The sequence below is a fragment of the Microplitis demolitor genome, chromosome 5 (assembly GCF_026212275.2).
Source record: "Microplitis demolitor isolate Queensland-Clemson2020A chromosome 5, iyMicDemo2.1a, whole genome shotgun sequence".
Classification (NCBI taxonomy): Eukaryota; Metazoa; Arthropoda; class Insecta; order Hymenoptera; family Braconidae; genus Microplitis; species Microplitis demolitor.
Genome location: NC_068549.1, coordinates 18757942 through 18776005, shown reverse-complemented (window position 1 = coordinate 18776005; position 18064 = coordinate 18757942). Strand labels below are relative to the sequence as shown.

The window sequence follows — 18064 nt, the reverse complement described above, 5'->3', positions numbered from 1 at the left end:
TTTCGTGTTAAAATCAACTAATAAACGTAAGCACATAACCTAACCAACTCAGGTATACTGATCCTTAGTAGAACTTATGTCAATTTAGCGAACAATTAAACCGGTTCAAAAAAATATGAAAGTTATATAAATTTAATTATAAAATGTATATATTTAATCGTAAATAAATTATAATCCAAATTTCCCTGCAGACAATGCTGCTACAATGCTTTGCTTGGTTATAGTAATGAAGAATTGCGCGGGAACGTTTAGTCAAACAACACAAATTTTGTGTCAAATTTCGAATAACACAAGAAATGTGTTACATTCTAGATTTTCTAATCATTTAACATAAAAAATCTGTTAAAGTAAAGTAACACAAACGGTTTGTGTTGAATTAACAGATTTCTGTGTTAAGAATCAACTCAAAAAATTTAACCAAATAATTTTTTAACACAAATACGCAAAATTTCCAACTGTGTGCAGGTCTAAATTGAATAATAGTTAAAATCACAATAAAAAATTAGCTATCTCAAATAAAAAATTACAATCCACGAAAAAAATTACGATGATTTGTAGAAAATTAATTTTTTATTTCAATTATTACTATCTAGATTGTAATGTTTACTTATCATAATTATTATAATAAAGCTTCGTTAAATTTTTGCTTGAAAAAAATAAATATTTACTTACTCATATAAAAATAGTTCAATGTTACAAAAAGTAGAAATTGTTTTCAGAATTATTAAAAGTTAGTATATTAGTCGGAATTTTTATTTTGTAGTTGATAAATATTACATCTCCAATGTAATTCTATGTAGGTTACTGTACATTTTACTATGTCAGTAAGACAAATTGCTACTCCGGGAGAAAAAATTACTATATGAGATTGTAAAAATGACTATCTGGATTGTAAAAATTACCCGCCAGAATACATCTTTCACAAAGCGCGTTAACTAATATTTACTAAGTACAATAGTAAAAATTATTAGTACATTATAATTTTTAATAGTCGCTAGTAAATTTTTTTTTGAATATAGTAATTTTTATAATCAACAGAAATTATTATTCTAAATAATATGTCGTAATTTTTATTTTGAGTTTTGCTAAAATTACTAAAAATTACCTAATTTTTTTCTCCGTGTACACTCAAAAAATTTTACAGTAATTTTTACATAAAAAATTTTTACACACCCCAAGAAAATTTTTACTTATCGTAAAAAATTTGTTGCATTATAAAATGAAAACAAAAATTTCTTTAGAGCTAGAAAAGATTTTTCGCACCAAGAAATTTTTTTTAATTCATTTCGTAATGCAAAATTTTTCTCGCTCTAAGAAATCCTATTTTTCTGTGTAGAAGAATTACTATGGTAATAATAGTATGAGGACAGTATGAATAAATTATGATAAAAAACTACCGATAACAGAAATTTTTTAAATAAACAGAGCAGAATTTGCAGTGTGCTTTGTAATTTTCACAAGGCAACAGATCGAATTTAGTTTAGGAATATTTACTAGATCCTTCGTAATTTATTATGATAAACTAGAATATTTGGTCAAATATTCGTAAAAAATAAAATGAAAGCAATAAACTTAGAAAAAAGTTATAATTAAAAGAAAGCTGACAAAAATGGATCAGAAACACTCAATAGCTCAGCATACATGTAATCGCTTAGTATCAAAATATAAGTATGTTAATTTTGTAAAATAAATGATAATTTATTTATTTGAATAAATTCCCGTTAGCGATAATGAAAACGGTCAATGTACTAAATTTATCTAAAGTTTCATAAGCATTCAAATACATATCTATAGTTACAATAAAAAAAAAAATTCTCAAAATGTTATACATACACAGAAAAAAAAATTATCGACTGAAAGTGAATATTCTTGATTCAAGAATATTTTTTTGAACACCTCAATTTTTCGAATAAAGTAGAAATTTCCTCTGACCGAGACAAATTTTCTTGGATCAAAAAAATCTTGACTTGTTTTCCAAAAACGTTTGTCTTCCAAAATATTTTCTTGACTCAAAATAACTTTTCTTTTGTATGAAAATATTTACTTACACTTCAATACTTCACGTTGTCCATTCTAACCTATCAGAACTACATTGTACGAAAAGAGCCGAATATTTCCGAACAAAGTCGAAGTTAGGATTTTTGATAAAAATTACTGCTGTGTAGTACAATGTATCAAAAAAATTGTAATTCTTAAAATTTCTATTGCATCTAGTTTTTTGATAGTAAATACAATAGATTTTTTACTTTTAAATTTGTCTTTTTATTTTCATTTCGCGAAAAACGTTCCGATCTTCAAGTACATGATGTCAAAAGTTTACTATGCAGTGTAGTAAAAATAATTATTTTTCCAAATATATTTTAATAAAATTTCATTAAAAATCTCTGAAACAAAAAAGATAGTTTTCAAAAATATCGACTTATGTCATCATTACCTAACATTTTTGAATAATTTTGACTATAAAATTCTCTCTCTCTCTCTCTCTCTCTCTCTCTCTATATATATATATATATATATATATATATTTGAATTATGTCAAGTTCTATTTACAGTCATTAATTTTAAAAAATTGAAAAAAATTTTTTAATAGCAACATTATTTTTTTTTATATTACACACTTAATTAAATATAAGTTATTCACATTACCATTGTCTATAATTGAATAATTGTTCGTGCGTCACTTTATAATCTACTGATAACTTTCTTGTTAAATGTATACTGATAATACGATTATATATAAAGCAGTAGTTATATCTTGAGTTTTTTACCCGAGGAAATATAAAATATATTTTTTATGATTAATAACTACTTAAAAATTATTTTATTCCGACACTTAACTTAAATATTTTTATTTTATCGACAATTATTAATTTGATTTTTTATCATCACTTAGTTACCCAGTTGTTTATAGAAATAAAGAAATACCTTAAGATTTTACAAAGATTAAAATTTTAATCAACGGCTTAAACGAAATTTCGTTTTATGAAACTCGGTTTCATGTATTAGAAGATTAATCCGAGCGATAAAGACAGAGGATGGACACTTCCTTCCATTTATTCAATTTTGATTGATAAGGAAATTACATCTATCCTCAGGTCTTATCAAAACAAAATATATTAATAGATTCTAATATAAACACAATATATATTAATGAGAATTAACTTGACTTATTCAAACGATGCCGGTAATTTAAATTCTAATTAATCGTTAAATTTAATTGAGTAATTAAAAACAAGTTGTTTAATAATTGTTCAATTATCCATAAAAATATTACAATGAAATAAAATATCATTTTATACTTCGATAAAAAAAAAATAATAATTTCGACGAATTTATTAAAAAAAAAAATTAAAAAAATTTCATATGTAAATTTGAAATTCATATTGTACGAATAATTATAAAACCTACATCTGAGCAAACTTACAAATTAGTGTTTTATTGATTGGAGCAAACTTTATTTAAACTGGAACTGTACAAACTCTCATTTATAAAATAGGTTAATAACATTTATTGATTACATATAACTACTAACGTTGAATACAAATTGTACATGTTTATTTTTGAAATTATTTCAATTTATATATGATTTATTACCTTATTTAATGTAAAATTATAATACAGTATTGTAGTTTATTGACTATTTTGTATTGTAAATAATTAATGGCTATTGTGTTTTCATTGATTTCAAATTTTGAACGTATTTATTAATTTTATTACTAAATATTACCGATCTACATTGATTTTTAAATATTATTACTAAAATTAAATTATCATTTTTATTAGCATTAAGAGTTAATTATTTGTAAAATTCAATACTACGCGCTTAACGAATGCGTTCACATAAAATTTTATTTTATTGTTTATTTAATAATTCATTCATTAATTTTCATTCTCTTTTAGCTTTTTTTGTGTGGATTTTATATTATGAGTATTAGTATGAGTATGAAATCAAATTTAAACACATTTACATTAACATATATATAATGTGTATAAAATAAAATTTAATATATCCGCAAGTATGTTGTATGCGTTTAAAAAAACCGTTCCAAAAAGATTCGATATGTAGACCTTCAAAATTTGAACAGGTTTGAAGTTAAGCTTTTTTTATACTTTTAGAAATTTTATTTCTTTACTTGTCTAATTTGAAATCTCTGTAATGGAAGGGAAAAAGATGTAGTAAATATATAATTTTAGAATTGTTTTAAAAAATTTTTCATTTGAATCAAAATTTGCCAACATGAAGTTTTAAATTAACTATACATTGAAGAAAAGGAACTCTTAATGCAAAAAATTTTTACTTGCCCTAAGAAAATGTTTTTCTTCAATTCATAGGACAAAATAATTCTTGCGTCAAGAAATTCTTTTTTTCTGTATATTTTTATCTATTAAAGTCCAAATTTCGAAAAAAGTTTCTCGAAGTTATAATCTGTCTCGAATTCCGAAGTTCTACATGTCGAACTTTTTTGAATTTTTTTTTACGCGGGTAACCAATTTACTAATAATTTGAACGCAAAAAAATGATCATGAAGTTAACGGACAGTTAACAATTTTCCAATTTTTTTTTTCCAACAAATCAATGACAAAAATATAAAATCTAAAAATATGCACATGAAGAAAAGTAAAACAACAATAGATGCAATTTTTTCAAATATTATTTTTTTTATAATTTATCATTTAAAAAAAAAAAACCAAAAATTAGTAGACGTCGGCTAACTTTAGTTATGAGAAAAGAAATGAAAAAATAATTTTCTTTTATTTTACTCAAGAGAAAATTTTATTTTCATCCCTATTGAATATTTTTAAACTTCTGTTGACAGTATTTATAAACTGTCAAATTATGTCATAAGCTATACAATCCTGTCACTCATTCTAGAATAAAATTTATCGTGCTTTAAATCAATATGACATCATTAAACCACTTTATCAAAAACATGTTATCATATTTGAATTTAAAAACAAGAACCCATTTATCATAAAAGTATTATAGATTTTTTTTATTATTTATAATAATAATTATTTAAGTGGTTTTTTTTTATCAATCTCTTAACATGTTTGAGATTTGAATCTTATTAATATTTAAATCACCTATTAAATTTGACTAAAATAAATTATTGCTCAGAATATATTCCTTTACTCGAATATATTTATAATTAATCAAATATTTTACACAAGATAAATTTATTAGCAAAAAATGATTTAATATTTATTTCCAAGGCATCAAGTAGATCAGTGACCGATTTAATCCAATGAAAATTTTTATTTTTGAATAATTATCAAAAAATACATTTTTTCAATCCAAATGTTTTTGTATAAAAATATATTACTTTTTCTCAGTATATGATATTTTTATATAAATTAAATTAATCATGGTGCTCGCCACTAAAATTCAAATGGTATTGAAAAAAAAAAAGCTCAAATTTTTTTTTAACTAATGGCCGCATCAATCCCAAAAGACCACAGGCAATATTTCTGTCTAGTTTTGAGAGTTAATTTTAAAGTATCTTATTAGCTATTCAGTTTATTAAAAAAGTAAAAGATACGTTTTTTACATCAAATTTTCAAGCGCTACAAAAAAGATTTCTTACAATTTTTCAAATAGTTTAATATTTAAGTAGATATTTGTAAAAAACCAATCACCATTTTTTTGACAACTTTCAAATTTTCGATGGAAAAATTTTCACTTCATTTACGAAAATAAAAATACTTTCGAAAGGTTAAACTTTTTCATCGATCCTGCGTCACAGTAATTTATTTTCCAATAACTTACCACAAGATTTAGTTAAAAGTATGTGAAATTAAAAAGGTTATAGTTTTTTTTATACGAAAAGCCACTTTTTCCTTTTGTTTCGTAATTCGAAATTAGACTTGATGACAAAAATCGATCCAAACTTTTATAAAAATGTTTGAATAGTATCTTTATAAGATTTTAAGTAAAACCATTATGTATCTAGTCTTATGTCTACAACTGATTAAAGACACTGGAGTCCTTTAGACCTTTTGTGACCGTCATTAAATAATTCGCGCCGGAAATGTAACCGTCGAGGATTATAAGTGTGTGTATGAGACATTATAAATTTTAAATAATTAAATTAAAATAATAGAATTAAAAAAAAAAGCGCGTACTAATTTTTCAATTATTAAAAAACGCATTTTTAAATTTTTATTTAAAAATCGAGTGAAGTGACTTTAAAACCGGGTCAATAAAAATAATTTTTCCTGATGTATATGAATTAATTAATTTTAAAAAATAGACCACTTAAAATTATCTATAATAATTATCTGTAAAGTGACGGGTGTTCAATGAAAAGTAGAGTATGTTAAAAGAATGTCAGAAAATGTTTAATAATTGAATTTTTTTTTACTGCAACAGTGCCAAAGACCGTCGAGAAAAGTTCACCGTTGGTGCAATTGTTCTATTTACTTTTACTGCCGCTTGGGTCATATACTTATGCAACCTATATAATACTTTTAGTTATTTTTTACTGAAATTTTAATAAAAAATTTTCTGAAATTAAAATAAAAACATGAAAAAAACACAGGATATTAAAAATTAATAAATAATAGTAAAAAGTGGAATCTGTTATCAATAATTAGTACTATTATGACCTTAATGCAAAGTAGTTTACTAATTTTTGTAGATTCCTATAAACTATCAATTATTTCAAAAAGTAACTAAATATTATTACTTTTAGGTATAATACGTGACTTATTAGCAAAAGTTAATTAATTTATGGCATAATCTATTAAGGAGTAATGATTTGTCAAATCAAGAATTGCTATCTTAGATACTAATTTTTCCAGCCGAAAATTGAAAAAGTTACTAACTTTTAATTTATAAATTCGATATCAAAGATCAATTATTAGCTTAAAATATCATTTATTCATCATTATAAATTAATTTACAATATACATAAATCGAATAAGTGGTAAATAATAAAATGAAAAATTAGTATACTAGATACTGATTTTTTTGCTCATAAAAATACCGAAAATTTTCAACTCTTATTTTATAAATTCTATCCCATTGACTAATAATTAATATAAAATGTTATTTATTCGTTATTATAAATTAATTTATTATATACATATATCGAATAAGAGGTAAATAATAAAATGAAAAATTCGTATTCTAGATCTTCATATATTAATATGTACGTTTACTAATTTTTCGGTTCCTCATTTTTAAAATTTTTCTATGTTTATTTGAATAGTTATAACTGCAGATAGCAATTTATCGATTCTTTTTCATATTAATTTTAATACACGAAATTACAAATTTTGCTCTTCTATGTATATCAAATTTGAATATAAATAATAGCCATTTTGTAATACATATAATGATCCTGGTTTGATATTAGTATCGAATATACTTATTTTAAGTCGAAACTAAACTACAAAATATTAAAATTTTGAGCATCATTTTTTTCCGTGAAAATAACAATAATCAAGTAATTGATGTAATTGCGTATTTAAAAGAAATAGTAGAATCGCAGTCAAAAATATATATGACAGTTTGCTAATCTAGTAGATTTATATTTTTTGATATATATACTTTAATATATTTCCTGGTTTCATAATAATATTCTTATTATTTCCATTTCAAGAAAAACGTTTTAGCGTTGCTGCTTGACTGCTACTCCCGCCCATTCTCCAGATCTGTAAAATCTATAGTCCCGTAACCTTTGGCTTTAATTTTAACGCAACCTTTAAAATATTTTTTTAGAAAATATGAAGAAAAGAAATAAAAATAAAACAGCCTTAATATAATTTGAAAAATAAAATGAATAATAATTTATTTAAAATAAAAAATTATAATATTTCATTACTCAGGTTTATAATTCAAAGTGATTTATGTACAGCAGTTTATTATTGTCTGAAATACTATTCTTTCTCTACCACAACTTAATAATCCAAAGCATTGCGTTTTTTTTCTCCAACTCATTTGTCAATCTAAAGTATAGTTAAGACATTATATTTAAAAAACAGAAATGGATTAAAACAAAAAGTAGAAGCAAAAAAAATTATAAAAAAATAAAACTGTTGTGTATTTCATCTCTATCTCACTAAAAATCCACAAGTACAGTGGAAAGAATTCAGGCCAAACCCAAACGAGAAAGCACAATAGCCGACGAGTTTTAACAATAGACAAAGAGAACCCGGTTGGCATAATGTGTATCCCGTAGAACCTACGACCTCACTATGCTGTGATATTTCCTCTGTTTTACTCTACTTCTACTTCAACTTCTACTTTTACTTCTATTTCTACTTCTACTTCTACTTCTACTTCTCTATTTTTATATTTATTTACTTCAGTTTAAAAATTTCATTGAAAACAGCAAATTTTCGAATTTCAATAAATTCTGAACTTGGAGTTGATCATTTATGGAATTTTAAAAAAATTCAAGTGTAGAAAAAAATTAAAAATGGAATCATAGGGGAGTTTTTGAAAAGTTTTTAAACAAAAATAATTCGAGTGGAGAATTTCGTTGGCTAGAAACTCTTTAAACATGAATTAGTGAAAATAAGTAAATGTTCACTAATTCCAAGTGCAAACCAAACCACTAATTTCAAAAAGTGGTTCCATGTATGCAATTATCCCCATGAAATTAATAAATTTTATTAAATTTCCATCACAATTATCCTTGAAAATCTAAACAATTTTAAACAGCGCAACTATGTACGATTTTTGACCCTCATCAACTGTTCAAGAATGAGGTCAGGAAGTTTAAAATTTTATAAAAGTTCCAAAAATGCTCAGCTTAAAATTCACCATAGTCCTGGATTTCAAAGTTCACTTCTATGAATAATTTTTTAAACAAATTTTCTCTTTACACTGCATACACAGGCAAGAATACGCTATTCTTGCCTATAAATTTTTATTTAAGAGCGTAGAAAAGAGGTTAACGGACGAGAGATGATACTGAGAAAATATAAAGAGCCCTAGAGACGAGGCTTGAGATAAGAGTGTACCCGTAGATACTCGGGCCAATAAAAAAATATATAAAAAAAAGGTTTTAATTGGTCGTCTGACGCACCTGCCTAAGGGAAAAAAGCTCGTTGGACCGTAAGATTGATATTCGTATTAATCGATCGTAAAGTACGACGAAAGACGACATTTTAAGTGGAAACTTAAGCTTTTTAAATGTTTATCGACTTTTATTTATTGTCTCCAATAAATTTAATCGCATTAAATAACAATAATTTTTATTTTTCATTTTATTACAGAGTCTGGGTATATTAGGAAGCATTCCTGCTGCCTGGTTGATCTTGACACTACTCGTATTGTTAGTTTATCTTGTAACGAGATGTTGCGATCGAAAACCACGTCCAAGAAGATCAATAACTCTGTTGAAATGTTTACTTGCTATTTTGGCAGTACTGTGTTCTGGTGCTGTTGCAGTAGGACTTTATGGAAACGATGATGTACACAATGGTCTTGTACAATTTCTAAATGCTGCTAAAGAGATTGATAAAAGTATTTTGTCTGTTAAAAATCAAACAGAAACAATAGACGCAATACTGAGAAAAAAATTACAACCTGGATTAACGTCATTCGGTGATGAATTGGATGCACCTGTTGGTAATAAAACAGCTTACGAAATTTTGATGCCAATATGGAATCAAATGCTTAAGAATACAACGGTTGCTGTCGAACGTAGTGGTGAATTAAAAAAACTGCTGTGTTGTATTAATCTGGGTAAACCCATTGAGCTGGTTGATAAAATTGAATTCTTCAGATGGCCTGTCACTATGGCTGTACTGAGTGCTTTACTTGTACTATGTGTGGTTCTGCTGGTCGGAGTCGCGCGACATTCTCGCTGTGCCCTCATTACGTGAGTAATAAACCGATCGATATATTATTTTAATAATAAATTACATCATGTATGTTATATCAAACTTTCGTGTCAATCTGAGATATTGTCTAGACGATTGACGTCAATTTATCATCGGTTACTTTTTAAATTCAATCCCAGTTCCCGCGATAACTTGATTTTGACCGAAAAATTATTTTACAACATTTCGCAACTGAATAGAAACAAAAAACAAAAGTCGAATAATTTTTTTATATAAATCTATTAACATTTTTTATATTATTCTTAAAACCACAAGTACTTTTATATTTGATACTGTCCAGAAAACTTTTTTTATATAAAATCGACTGATAATTATTTGACGTCAATTGACACACGATTGTCAAGTTCCCAGTCATAATATTTTCCATTTTAATCCTCGATATAAAAATCCAAGACTAGAATATCCTAAACAAAAATTTCCGTGACAAGAATCGACAATTTATCAGGAATTTTTTATTTTGAATATTTTTGCAGGGAAAAATTTGTTAGGATTTTATTGCCTCGAATACTATGACCAGATTCCCAATTGCCATTCAATTTCTCATGATCTGACTAAACAAAAAAAATGACGTTAATTTTTAGGTAATGGTCTATAAGTGGGGCTCCACACAATTTTCATCGTTCCAAGTGCTTACGTTTAAAATTTCTATAAATAAACACGGTTTTAGCTCGGTTCGTACTACATGTAGTATAAAGTGGAGTCCAAAGCAAGAGTATGTTAGCATAGCCTTGCTGACGAGTCCGTTAATGTACTCAGGACGAAACTGCTACTTATTAAGGCACACGTACATATTTTACTTGAGTTTCGGAGCTGACTTAAGAGTCAATGCATATAATTTTACACTATGGCAAATAGTTCATGTTTGTACGGAACTTTTAAAATTTGAAATTATAAACGAAAATAGAGGTGATTTATAAAATTAGCCGAAATTATTGAAGATAAGAAAATCTTGTTTTCGCGACGAGTCGATTATAAAGCACAACTTCTCGAGCTATCGCGTCCGAGGCGTACAATAAATAAGCACAATATACACTTCAGGTGTATAACTTTAAGTCATTAGTGCTTACGAAAATCACTATTGGGCGAATATACCTTCGATCCTGCGATACATAGGGGAGAGATAAAAATCATTTTTTTTTTTCTTGTAATTTATTAAAAACATCAATTTATGATATGGACAAAAATTTTAACTTTTAATCTTGTTCCAATATTTAAATATTCAAAGTTCTTTAAAATACCCGTGAAAACTTTTTTTTTCATACTTCACAACTTTTTGAATAACCGCTTTTTTTTTTTAATTTTATGATGTGGGGCTTGAATCAATACTTTAATAAATGTATTGAGAATTATACATAATAGCATTTTATACTCATAAGGGCATCAATTGGAACACCTAAAAATGTTGCAATTAGAACACTCAGAGCTATCAGCGGACCGGCGCGAACTCGTGTCTAACCCGGGCTTACATGGACGTATAGTAAACAATGTGATTAACACGTGCGTTATATGTTTAACATGACTATTTAATTATTGGTAATGTTATTGATTCAAATGTATTAAAAACATTTGATATTATGAGAATAAGTGTAATAGTATTTATTGAAAGAGAATAATAAAAATACTTCAGTAAAATTTACATTTTCATTTTGTGTTCTAATCGCAGCTGTACTTGATCTCTCTTCAGCCAAATAAATTCATTTTTTAATAAGTTAATATTAATTTTTAATTATTGAACTAATGAGTGTTATAAAGGACACTATAGAGTAACTTTTTGACAGTTTTAGAATTTGAAATTATAAAAAACAAAAAGGAAATTTTTTGTTCCAATTGCCTCACCCCGACTTGCCAACCAAACTTAGACCAAAGCGATGTGTATATTATTTCGCTGATCTCCCTATATCAAAATGGTGATCATGAGCAAATTCATATGAATTAAATTAAAAGATATATTCAAATATCGACTATTATGAAAGAACTTCGAAATTGAGGTAGTCAAGACGATTAGCAAGACAATTAGCAAGACCACCAAGAAGACATTTAGCAAGACCACTAGCAAGACCACCAACAAGGCAATTAGCAAGCCAATCAGCAAGACAATTAGCAAGACCACCAGGAAGACATTTAGCAAGACCACCAGCAAGGCAATTAGCAAGACAATTAACAATACTAACAGAAAGACAATTAACAAGATCACCAGCAAGACAATTAACAATTCAAACAGCAAGACAATTAGCAAAACAATCAGCCAGACGATTAGCAAGACAGTCAGCAAGATAATTAACAATACCAACAGAAAGACAATTAACAAAATCACCAGCAAGACAATTAACAAGATCACCCGCAAGACTATTAGCGAGACAATTAGTCAGACGATTAGCAAGACAGTCAGCAAGACAATTAACAATACCAACAGCAAGTCCATCAGCGAGACAATTAGCTAGACCATCAGTAAGACCACCAGCAAGACAAATGTCTTGCTGGTGATCTTGTTAATTGTCCTGCTGGTGGTCTTGCTAATTGTCTCGCTGATGGTCTTGCTAGTTATCTTGCTGATTGTCTTAAGGACATTTTTTTAACAACCTCAATTTCGACGTTCTTTTATGACATTCGATATTTAAATATATATTTTAATTTAATGCACATGAATTCGCTCGCGACCGTCATTTTGACATATAGAAATTTTACGTGAATTCTTTTCTTTTATTCTTATTGTTGAACACAAACTTCCTTATTAGATTACCATTTTTTATCACAGCATCAAAGTACACATTATCTTATATTTATCATAAACTAATATTTTTGTTATCAGATTTTCTGTATTCGGCCTCTTCGCTGTCATAATTTCATGGCTAATGGCTTCCTCGTACCTGGCAACATCGGTATTCCTCGGTGATTTCTGTATGTCTCCTGATGGTTATCTTACAAGAAATAATCCAACACCAATGGCTAGTGAAGTACTTAATTACTATATGCACTGCGAAAGCACCCAAAATAATCCATTTACACAACGATTGAGAGCGGGACAAATGGCTGCTGGTTACATGAAAATGAGTTTGGCTGCTGTTGAACGTATTGTACTGAACCTATATGATAGCCCATCACTTGCGCCAAAGCTCAGTAGCCTCAAAAATGAGGTACAAGCTGTGGACCAACTTATGCCAGGGTTAAGTACTCTTCTTAACTGTAAACCACTTCATAGGCAATATGTTAATGCCGCCAAAGGCCTCTGTCATCTTGGACTATACGGATTGACGTTTATGCTGATTGCTAGTCTTGCTGCTGGAATATTTTTTACTATTTTAGTTTGGGTTGATTCCCACACGTGGATTTATATCAGAAAACGGTAATCATTTTATATAAATGTAATGATTTCTCTTAACAAAAATATTTAATTTGAAAAATAAAAAACTTTTTCTTTCACGTCAATACTTTATCATCCTTATCAAAGAGCTCTGAGTAAAATAAAAAATTATTCTGATAATTTATCTATTATTTTTTTCTAAGTATCGATAATTGATACAAAATTTTTAAAAATGATTCAATTGACCTTGACCTAATTTTGATTTTTTTTTATTATGACTCAATCATTTAATGATAATTTTTTTTCTACGACTTATCAATACGGGAAATCAACTATTATCATATTTATTTATCAGATTATTATCAATCTCACTTATGATAAATTTTTATGTCGTATATAAATACATAGTATAAATGACAAATGTATGATTGTTTATAAAATAATGAAAATTGTTTCAGAAGGGATTACTCACAAGTTGACGAGCAGGATCCATTTTTGCCACCATCAGCGGCGTCGCAGGCCATCGCAGCCAGGACTCTTCGTGGCCAAGGGTCGTACCCGCCTACAGCCCCTTCTCTTAATCCAAATTCTCATGGCACGAATAATACAATTAAGCAGCCTCTTCTGCTAACGCCGCCCCCGCCATCCTACGCTACCGCAACAGCTCGAGCACGTCAGCTGCACGAGAGCATGTTAAAGTTTGTGCATGTTTTTGTTCTTTATTTACATCATTCATATATTTAATTATTATTGTCATAGAAATCAGTCACTTTAATAATGTTTATATAAATATGTACTAGACTATGCCAAAAAAATCGACTACTTTTTTTTTTTCAAAAATTATTGTTCGAAACAAGGAAAAGAAATACTGAAAGTTTGAGCTGTTAATTAAATATTAATATTAACAACCAAATTGTAATTTTCGATTTCTCATTTAAATGACATGGGAAAATTTTTTTTAAAGTTTGCTTTCAGTATTATTTTACTTTTTTCGGCGAAACTATCAGACTTATCACAAAATTTTATAAGACCTTTTTTGTAGATCATTTGATTTTCTACAACTTATCTGGAATAAAATTTTCAAAATTCCTGAAAGCTTTTTAGTTATTCGCATTTAAATGTCAATTTGTTTCAAGCAATCGTATTCTGGTCGATTTTAATAACTACTTTCAAATGCAAATAACTAAAGAACTTTCTAAAATTTCGAAAACTTGACAAGAGATAACTTGTAGGAAATGAAATGATCTACAGAAAAGGTCCTATAACATTTTGTGATGTCTGATAGTTTCGCCGGAAGTTAAATAATACCAAACTTTACTATGAATTCAACTTTGACGTTGGATAACTTTTAAAAAATTAAATTTATCGAAAAATGGTAAGAGACCTTTTTTGTAGTACGTTCAATTTCCAATAAAATTATCTATTAATTTTTCCGATACACTGATTTACTCATGATAAAATTCTAATCTTGAAAAAAATTTTTTTCCATATTATTTAAGTGGGAAATCGAAATTTGCGATGAGCCGGTTTCTAATATTAATAGTAAGAGCTCAAACTTTAACAGTAAAATTTTCGAAAAAAAAAAATAGTCGATTTTTTTGACACAGTCTACTATGTACAGTCTATGAATTTTTTATGCTGCTTCAATACTTTTCTTTTTCTTCATTCAAGATAATAGATCTAATTTACAAAAAAAAAAAAAAAGATTTATAATTAGAGCTGCTGCTTGCTGCAATAGATGTTAGTTGTGCGTTTTTTTAACAGTAACATGGATAGGATTTTATTACATGTTTAAAAAAAAAGTTAAATTGAATTAAAAGTTTTAACAGTTTTTTAATATATTTATAATTAATTAATTAAAATAGATTCAAAAACAAGTTTAATATTATAATTAATTTTATTTTATGATTTAAAATTTACAGAGGTGGGGGTGTTAACGGGAGTGGAGGAATCGGAGATCACAAACTGTCTCAGCATAATCAGCAATCGGCAAGTGGACGAGCTGAGCACCGTTCTGGGCACGGAGATCAACCTGGTCAGTACGCAACTTTAAGTAAACAGTGCAAGACTTTAGAATCTAATGATTTTTACTGAGGACACGCCCCCTCGGGACCTGGTAAGATTTATTTTTATTTTTTTATAAATAATAAGTACAGCAGACTTGATTTTCTTACGTTTGACCTTTTTTATGTCATTTCTTACTTTAACTGCCTTATAGCTTCTTAACTAATAAAGATTACCAAAATCGTAATTTTTAATGAGATGATGGTAATAGTTAACGTCAGGTTGGTAAGAATTACGTTATGGATAATAGTTATAATAAGTTAAGATAATAAAAGTTATAATTTCTGATAAACCAAATTGAAATTTTAGTATCGTAGATAATATAATAAAAATAAAATATTCTCCGTGTATATTTCATATCGATACTTCCATTCTAATATGGCGTATTCCACAAAATTTGACATTTTCACTTTTTTTTAAAAATAGAATCATTGTAACAATGTGCAGCTTATGTAAAAATTTTAGAGGTCAAATTGTTTATTTAGTATTTTTAAATAAATATTCTAATATGTCGTATCCCACACGCAGGCTTTCGCGCATCCAATATGTCGTATCCTACATTCGTATAGGTTAAGTCATGCTTAAAATTTTTAATTTTAAGGAAGCAATTAACGACATAAGTAAGAAGGTAATCATGCATAATTGTTGACTTTTCTTACAGCATATAATTCAAAATCATTTATTCACTACAAATGCCTGTATTTTATGAAAACATCAAAATAAATTTGTAGGTTATACCAATTTAAGCATAATACAAATAATTTTTCTTTGCCGACCGCGAAACGTTTTTATCGTCTCCTAAATAATTTCCCGAATGTGGGATACGACGTATCAGAATGGCAGTATCGATATATTGATACGATGGATGAAATAATAAATATTACACTAATGGTGGTCACATTTCTGAAAAACCTGGAAATGTCGGAATTATAAACATACGGGAAAATCAGGGAAAAGTCAGGGAATTTCGTCACAAACCTGGAAAAATTTTTACTTTCTTTTTTTTTTTGACTGAAAAATCCGATAAATTTTTTTTTCTATCAAAACTGTTAAAAAAATGGCGCGGCGTAAATGCGGTTTGAATACTGGTTTGAAATAAATTAGTAGAAATTTATTCCACTAGCGAAAAAATGAAGCAATTAGAATTAAAAAAGCTGTTAGAAAAAACAAAGTCTTAGAAACTAATCGTCAGGATCTTCAAGTTATTAATATGCGTATTGAAAAGTTAAAAAACCAAAAACATTAGAAGTATACATAAGTATTGAACTAATAATTTACACTACATTTATTAATTTCAGTTTGAAAAATATGACAATAAAGTTAGCAGACATTTAAGGTAAAAGCCCTTATACCCGCTCAGTACCATTAGTCGCTCACTTTAACTGTTTAGGGCGTTTGTTTACAATTTCTATAAAAAAAAATTACAACTAAAAATATTATTATTGATAAATAATTATTTGTGTATCTAAATATATAAAAATATGATGTATCAAATTATTTTATAATAGATTATAAATTTAAATTAAATGACTGTTTTCGAAATCGTGCTCAGCCGGGCATTTTTTACTTTAACGTTTATTCGTTAGATTAAATTTAGCTTACGTCAAATTTTTAAAGAATTGTTATAACTCTATCTTATTAAATACATTTTTAAAATTCATGAAATTTTATATTATGAAAGAATAAAGTAGTATAATTTATAAATTATTTGTCCAAATCAATAAACTTATGATAGTTTAATTGATATTGTCTTTGAGCGACTATGGGGCCATGTGTTGATCGAGTAATGGTACATGACAACTTTTAGTGAGCGACTATGGGTACACTCAAGGACCTTATTTAAAAAATTAATAATAATTAATTATCAACATTATTCTTCAAACTTAAATTTTATTCTAATACTCGAAACTTGAAAAAATAATTTAAAAAAAAAATATGGTTTTTAATTTTATTTATTAATTTATATTGAGCGATTCAATCTCACGCCAATGAAAAGTGAGCGGGTATAGGGGCTTTTACCTTAACAATATTTGGATTGTTTTTAACAAAAAGATAAATAATTATATAAAAACTGCACGTATAGTTTGTTAAATTTTCTGCATGTGCATTTTTTTAGAAATATTTCTTTTTTATTATTTATCTACTAAAAAAATTTATTTAAATTTAAAATGTCTGCTAACTTTACTGTCATTTCGAAGCTCTGTGACCACCTTGACACTATATTCCTTGAAGATCCTTTATTCTTGCACAAAAACACGAAACATTGACACAGACGTATCCCCACCCTTTACCACGCCTTTTAACCTCTCGATTTTCTTCCAAATATTCCCGAGGACCGGAAGAAAATCGTAAGATTCGTGAGTCTGCTCACTACTGTATTTAATACGGTGCAATTTATAAAGATTTTATATTTCTTTCAACTAATTCGTCAAAAGAATTAAATCAGGAGGTTGAGTTACTTTAAAACCTTTATTATAATAAATGAAACTTTGTCATTTATTTAATGTAGAAGTTTTTCCATGTAATTAAACACAATTATTATATTTGTTACAGTACTTTATAAAGTCTTTAAGAAGGATGAAACTTTTACAATAATTATCGTTGTACAAATATTGCAACTTCATTTTATTTATAAAGTAGCAGCCTGGTATTATTTTTATTAAAACTTTTATTATTTTATTCCAATTTAAAATAAATCATCCAATAATTATGCTATGTAAATAAAAAAATTTATTTTAAAACTTTCAATCTCTTCTTCAAGATACGATACAACGTAATAGTGCCAATTATTAAGCCTGTAAGAAACATGGGTGGAATTTTAATTTTTTCTTGTTATAATTAAAG

The 18064-nt window shown here is 27.1% G+C and overlaps 1 protein-coding gene across 1 annotated transcript in view; it reads left to right on the top strand.

Annotated features, from left to right (window-relative positions):
- The window catches only part of LOC103569080 (protein tweety), a 37501-nt gene that overhangs the window by 12441 nt on the left and 6996 nt on the right, over positions 1 to 18064 (top strand). Inside the window, exons 3-6 of the mRNA XM_014441460.2 lie at positions 9226 to 9833; positions 12665 to 13198; positions 13615 to 13854; positions 15079 to 15238. Of these exons, the coding sequence (XP_014296946.1) occupies positions 9226 to 9833; positions 12665 to 13198; positions 13615 to 13854; positions 15079 to 15238 (1542 nt within the window). The remainder of the gene's footprint in view (positions 1 to 9225; positions 9834 to 12664; positions 13199 to 13614; positions 13855 to 15078; positions 15239 to 18064) is intronic.